This window comes from Sesamum indicum, linkage group LG10 (assembly GCF_000512975.1).
Source record: "Sesamum indicum cultivar Zhongzhi No. 13 linkage group LG10, S_indicum_v1.0, whole genome shotgun sequence".
NCBI lineage: Eukaryota > Viridiplantae > Streptophyta > Magnoliopsida > Lamiales > Pedaliaceae > Sesamum > Sesamum indicum.
The window spans coordinates 5,982,148-5,989,647 of record NC_026154.1 but is presented as its reverse complement, the minus strand read 5'-3'; the positions used below and the strand labels follow the sequence as shown (position 1 = coordinate 5,989,647).

The 7,500-nt window shown below is 35.0% G+C and overlaps 1 protein-coding gene across 1 annotated transcript; it reads right to left on the bottom strand.

The window, feature by feature from the left end:
• On the bottom strand, positions 1,779-4,973 carry LOC105172018 (B-box zinc finger protein 24). Its single transcript, XM_011093345.2, has 3 exons — positions 4,326-4,973; positions 3,061-3,369; positions 1,779-2,217 (listed from the first exon to the last, which is right to left on the bottom strand). The coding sequence occupies exons 1-3, from the start codon at positions 4,506-4,508 to the stop codon at positions 1,978-1,980; spliced, it is 732 nt and encodes a 243-aa protein (XP_011091647.1). The 5' UTR covers positions 4,509-4,973; the 3' UTR covers positions 1,779-1,977.

The following is a 7,500-nucleotide window of genomic DNA, read 5'->3' as shown; positions in this document are numbered from 1 at the left end:
AAATGATTAAACATATCTTTTGTGATTTTTTTATTTTATTTTGATTTTGCTAACATTGAGTTTTTTTATTTCTCTTGCAAATTCATTTTCCGTATATCGGATATTTGTGCAGAACCGCACCTTTAATTTTATTTTTGAAAGTGACAAATTGATAATTTTTTTGACAAAATCGTCGATGCCAATTCAAATTAAAAATAATTTAAAAAAAATCGAAACTGCACCATAACCACTCCTAATTGACTTTATTGCACATAAATTGCAATAGAGTTTATAAGTGTCGAGGAAAACTCCCACATTTTAAAAACATATATATAGTACATTAATGTAGACAGAGAAACAGGGGCTAATAATTGTAGGGGGAAAGTATTATTTTAGTTTGCTAAGTATGTCTAATTTTAATTTTAGTCCGCTAAGTATGCCTAATTTTAATTTTAATTCGATAACTATGTCCATATTTGTTTAGATCCAGTAACTTATGAAATTGCTTACTTTTAGTCTTCTGGCAGATTTTCGGACAATTTTACCCCTATAAGTGCATATGGACTAAAACTGCCTTTCAAAAGTTGCATAGGGGTAAAATTATTCGAAAATCTGCCAGAGGGCTAAAAGTAAGCAATTTCGTAAGTTACTGAACCTAAACAAAAATGGACATAGTTATCGGATTAAAATTAAAATTAAGCATACCTAACGAACTAAAATAATACTTTTCCCTTAATTGTATTTGAAATAATTCGGTTCTACAGTTACATAATTAATTATGAAATTTTTTATTAATATGGAATGACTGATATTAGAAGAAATGATTTTAACGATGATTTTCACGATTTCACAATTGATTAGTTATAAACATGCAGTCGTCGCTAAATTTCAAAACTAATCTCGTTCTTAAGGTAATGAAGGACTGAAAAATTACTTTATAAGCATAATGAGATTCAAAGCTACAAATTATAGCCTTTTATCAATACGTAGCTTTGATGGAATTTAACTCAAAAAGTGCTTATTGAGAAAGGGGTCCAACTGCACAAAACAAGGTATTCATATTCGAACCGTAGGTTTAACTCGCTCAATCACATGATTAAACAGACATTTTATATCACTCTATTTATATTTAATTTGTAAAGCAATTGTGTAATAAAAAAATTTATCGAATTTAATTTTTTCATTTTAATGAATTGATTAAATGTTGATAGGACTAAGCCAACTTCCTGGCTTCGTCACCTAATAGAAAGTCCACTTGGTCATTTTGCGACTCTTTATACATCCTAAAACAAAGAAGATGATCACCAGGCCCCTATGAAAATATTAACAATCGAAAGAATTCCTCTAAAAGAAACGAAAAATCACTACGAGTTGATTTACAAATACTAAATTTAATTCAGTTCTTGACATTTGATTTTAACTTCAAAATATTTGGTATTTTTTCAAATCACTTCAGATTAGTCCCTCTATCGAGTGACTTTTCCGTATTACACTTTCAAATTTATTTTTTTGTTAATGGAAAATCATTTTAATTCTTCACTCCACATTTTAAATAGCAATTTGGTCGCCCGCACATAAATTTAAAAAAATATAACCATTTTAATCAGATAATTTTATCGTTGCGCAATTATTCAAATAATAACTGTATGAGAATGATAAGGGTAATATGGAAAAATCACCCAATTGCACGGACTAATTTAAAATGAGTTAAAAACACAGAGAGTATGTTTAAGTTTTGAAATCAGATGTGGGAACTCAACTTTACCCGTTTGAAAAATAATGCACCAAGAGACAAGGGAGAGAAAACTCAGATGAAAACTCTCAACGAATAGCATCAGCTAATAATACATATCAACGAAGCACAACAGGAGTTGCAGCCATATCAGTCAGCTATTACAAGCACGGGAGCAATCTCATTTACCTGCTATATAAGTTCACTAGCCAGTTGAGTGGTGATTTGCTTACAAGTACGAACGTGTTCATTACATACTATGATCTTCAACCAAGATCGGGAACTGTGAAGTATTCCTCATCATCATCATCATCATCGGGAACTTCAATTCTAGGCTTCTTGTGGGCTGTGTAAAACTTTGCAGGTCTGTAAGATGTCATGTTACTAGGTGGAGACACCGGTAGCTGAGGTACTTCGGCTGCAGCTAAAGCCTCCTGGGGTACTTGTTCTCCGAAGAGATTAATGTCTGTCAGCCACTCGAGCTCATTAAACTCTAGCTGCTCTTTCTGCGCAGATTGAAATGTATAATCAGTACGAAGTGAAATAAATGATGAGGCTAATGCCATGATATGTTATCTAACATGTCTAGTGACCAAAAAGAGAATAGCATCATATGAACAGAATGTGGTAAACTCATATTGCCCTGTCAGATTTGGGACGGCAGATGTTGATTGAGAATTAGGCTCAAAACATATCAAACTTCTCGACACTTGATTTGAGATTGATTGTCAAAGCTCATATAATCTTAGTTTGTTAAACATAACAAACCAAACTTGAGAATAATTTTTCGTCTGGAAACTCTTGAACAAGGCTTGAGTTTGGCCCGACTGGTGAAACAATGATCAATATGTGTGGAATAATCGAACTACCTGAACTTGACTTTTGTTAGAATAGGTTATAGCTCTTTTGAGCTCAATTTGATAATAATCAACCCAAGCTCACAAATTATTGAAACTAAATAAAAGTTCATACAAGTCTTGATGGTAATATGTTCAGCTAGAATCGACAGGCCACACAGATACAAACAAACGCCACAGCCTATCGAACTGGTTTCTACTCCATTTGCAGTAGTCCTTACCATTCAACTGAGATTTTAAATCATTCAATAACATACCTGTTTATGGAAGGAAAACTGTGCCACTTATATTATAATCGAACAGTTTTCTTTGCATAAATGATGTTATTAGTCATTGAAATTTCATTCTGCACAGTATACTACTGCTGTTGCTAGTTATCTTACTATTCCTCTCTTGAAGGTCTTTATCAAAGATCTTCCCAAAATCCCAATTTAACCTGTCTGACAATTTTTAAAGTCAAGAGACAATTATAATTGCACATAACATTCTTACCTTGTCGGAGGATTCATACTCAGAAAATTGTAGCAAATCATCAACAGCCCAAGATGGTGATGTGATACCAGAAACATGCTGTGAGGGTGTCTTCAAACCAATCTGTTGTGAACTCAGTTTTGGGGGCTTTGGCTCTGGATGGCTTTTAACACTGTCCTTATTGCAACTTGTACTTAGAGCTACTCTTATTCCGGTAGCTAAAAAACGCTGGTGGTTTGCAGCACGGCTGTTGGCTGAATGAATAGGCTCATCACAGTCCTTGCAAAAGAGTGCTCTGTCTTCAACACAGAAAATGAACGCTGTCCGTTCCTACACACGAGCACCAGACAGAAAGCTAATCACCAGTAAGAAAACAAATGGCTTCTTCAGATTGTTACAAAGGTGATGGTCTTCTTTCGCTTGTATTTTAATAGATTGACAAAATTTAAGTAAAAAGGGAAAAAAGTAATTAGAAGTGATTTAATTGCAGATGTATACCAATTTACAAGAGACGTGTTATTTTCTTATGTTATTTTTTTCTGTCTACATAGCATTCAAGTTTGTGAAGGAGGCCATATCTAATAATAGATTATCGTTAATACATTCTTACTGTAATAGAAGTGTTAATGCAATTACAAGTTGATACCCAAAATGATTGGGACTCAAACACAATGAATCCAATCCAGGTCGAATCAGTACACCATCTGTATCTTTTTTCAGCAGATTAAGGTTACTCATTTGATTAAAGCACAGGCCAAAAGACTTGATGATAGCCAAGCAGTGAGGATCATCTTGTATTCCAAATGAAACCCAAGCAGTGAGGATTATCTTGAATTCCGGATGAAAAGGCAGCGGTTCTAACGACAAAACAATATCTTATTGATCTCCATTAGGTAACAGACAACAGCATTCATGAAAGAATCAAGTGCTACACCTAAGAATTGAAAACTGAAATTTTCCAGGGAATTCAAAAACGAAAAGTTTAGATCTAATTCAAGATGAATTTCATCTCAAGCTGGACTTTCTACATAGGCCATCTTCAAAGATTTCTTCTTTACTTTCATATTATAATATATTAGACATGCAAAACCACAAAACAAGCTATATAATCAAGTAGCAGAGATAAGATCCAACTCTAATAAGTAAACCCTGCTCGCAAATTTTTAAACAGATGAAACAGAATTATTTCATTGGTTTGCAGCATGTATATGCGACTTCCTGCGATTAAAAAGCAGAGAACACTGCCTTAAACAAAGCATAAAAAGAAGGGGTGAAAATCCACATACTTGGCAAATATCACAGGGAGGAAGCTTATTGGAGAGGCACTGAAGAAGCAGCCTCTGGTGTTTGCTGGCAAGCTTGTTCGCAGCATGAACTTCCACGTCGCATTCCGCGCACAATGCAGCCTCATCTGCGCAGCAAATCACCGTTGCTGGAGCCTTCTCGCACACATCGCACTGTATCTTCATCTTCTGTCGCGAGAATCAAATCTTGAACCACCACCCCTTTTCTACAAACACCAGCTACCAACAAAATCCCATACGCCAAACCACCCAACTTCAATCTTTTTCAAGATTCCAACAAAAGCCCACAAAACCAGACTTCCAATCCAATAAAGGGAACTTGTCAAATGGGCTTTGTTCAACAAATATGATTGGAGATGGGACTGACGAACACACGTACCTGAACTATGTTTCTTGAATGAAAAGATTAGGAAGCTAAGTGTGAACCCGTGTAAGCACAAGACCAACAACAACAACAACAAGGGTCTTTGGTGGAAGACAAAAGCGAGTGATTGGAGGAGGTTTTAGCGAGATAAGATCTGGATTTTGCGTATCAAATGCAAGAACATGGTTGATGCAGCGGGGCAATATGTGGGGGAAAATCAAAATTTTCGTTGTGTGGCTGTGGGCTGAGGAGCTGTTATTAGTGGCCATCAATTATTTTCGAGCTATTTTAAGAGGTAAGGGTGGCATTTGCTGACTTGTGCTCTCAGTTAATGGTTTGCACCTAACTACATGCAATTATTTATTGAAGGTGTCGACTTGGTTCATTCTTGATTCTACGATTGCAAGTAGAGATTCTATTGAATCTGGAGTGTTGGATTGTGGGAGGGGTTGAGGGGCGTGTTTGGCATCATCATAGATCTTTTCATGTGTTGTCACATTTGCCCCTGTCAATAGTTTATGGTATCTTATTTTGTTATCATCCCTGTGTACGTACATCACAAGTTTTGGATTGATACATTTGTCCATACAAAGGAAAAAATAGTTATGATGTGCATCGACAATAATATTTTATAAATTTTTTTTTTAATTTTTTTTACAATATTAGCAATTATTTTTTCACTAACGTGAGAGCGCCTCAAAAAGTGAAGTCGAAGAATATTGCCAACGGCATTTCAATTGAAGAAGATGTCCGTCACAATATTTAAAGCGGAATTCCGATGGCTGGAACATAAACCCTCGAAAACTCTACAATACTTGCCATTTTGTGATTTTTTTTTCGAGGGATATTGTAGTAATTTTTTGTCTATTATTTTTAAATAACGTGGTTTTCGAACAATAATGGCCTCAAAAACCACATCAGAGAATTTAGGGGACTTTCATTGGTATGTCGTCTCAAAAAGTACGAAAGGTAATATTCGCTTTTGGACGACGTGTGTTGAAATATCTATCCCTAAGATAGTTTTAAATTTTTGACTGCCCGGCATTGCGAAAATCCCTCCCAAATAATTAATCTGGTATCTTAAATTGGGACAACTTTTTCCGATAGTCGCTAAATTTATATATATTTTTTAAAAATATTTTTATTTTTTAATATTCTATTAAATTTAAAATTGGAGTTATCTTGAAAAAAAAAGTTTATTAATTAATTAAAAATATATAAACAAAAGTACATTTTACAAATCCAAATTATCTACAAAAAAATACAAAAGAAATCCTAAACTAACTCGACATCATGCTTGTCGACGGGAACAGGCTCGATAGTATCCTCAGCCAGCTGTGTCTCCAGTCTCTTAATTAGGGTGTCATTGGCCAAGGCTGGAGGCATCGACTACATGTTTGGGAAAAAGGAAGGAAAATCCATCCGCATACACATAAAGCTCAAGCATTACTTGATTTGCTCGAGCTCTGTTGAGATGTTAGGTCCATAGGCGGGTTGGCAATGGACATTTACAGGGAGGGTCATGCATTTGTGGTCCATGGGCAGGCGACGTCTCAGGTGTATGCCTTAGAGTCCATTCTAAAAACTTAGCTGCTCTTCCTCTTCCTATAGCCTTGGTTCACAGCTGGTCCTCTTGCAGCTATTGGGCACTAGTAGTCAATGAGGCAGTATCCTCTAATGACGGTTGTGTGGCATGCTCCTCCAGTAGTTTCTCATAGGCCTCTTAAAAATAAATTAGGTAAGTGATAGTATTTAATTAAAATATAAAAATGTAAGAAAAGTAAACACTTATCGCCACTTCCTCAATATTAGAGCCACTTTAGGTGCCGCCCGCCTTCTTCTTGTACCAGTTAGCGAACACCCCTATTCCCTGAAGCGACCAATTGAGCTGAGCCTCCAACAAAGATATAAAATATGAAAAAATATTAGAAATTATAAACAATTATTATTAAAAAGAAATAAACTTGTAATATGGACTTCGATTGCTCACAGGCTTTTCACCGTATTCTCTGGCAGCACATTCTGGACCTGGTGAATTTTCCACCATTCTTCTTGTTCCTCCTTGGTTAGAGGTTCGAGGTCTTGCTTTGTAGCCTTCTTTAATGGCTTCTTTGGAACAGTCATGTAGTCGTTCCAAAATGCACGACTTTTATTATGTATTTGTAACGGATTGGATATGATAACGTCATGCAACAAACTATAACAATTTAAGTTTTTTGTGACGGCCAAAGCCATTTAAGAAACCGTTACAATTTTATTGTATCCGTAAAGCCGTTACAAAATTACAGTTGTTACAACTTGTAATGGTTTTTGCAACTATTTTTAAATTTATGGATGACCAACTTTTCGCATTATGCTAGCTGTTACAAAACACATTATATATATTTGGCCGTTACTATTTTTCTATAATTTTTTTAATGGTGTGTAATATTTGTAACGGATTGGGAAAAATATGAGAAGCGTTACAATCACTATGGAAAAAATCGTGATAAACTGTATAATAAAAAGGTGTTACAAAAACCGCGTGACTAGAAACAACATTTTCTACTAGATAGTATTACAAAATCCGTTTCAAACATGAAAATGGCTAGTTTTCAACAGCTATATTAATTGTTCCAAGAGCGGGTGTGAAATAGCTTATATATAATTGTGTTGCTAGTTGTTTTCATTTTATTTCATTTGTTGTAGAATTTTTTATACCACACACACTCTCAATATTCTGAGTTTTGTGCATATACACTAGATCAGGTAGATTATGACTTAATTTTTGGTCCATCAACTGCAATCATCTCT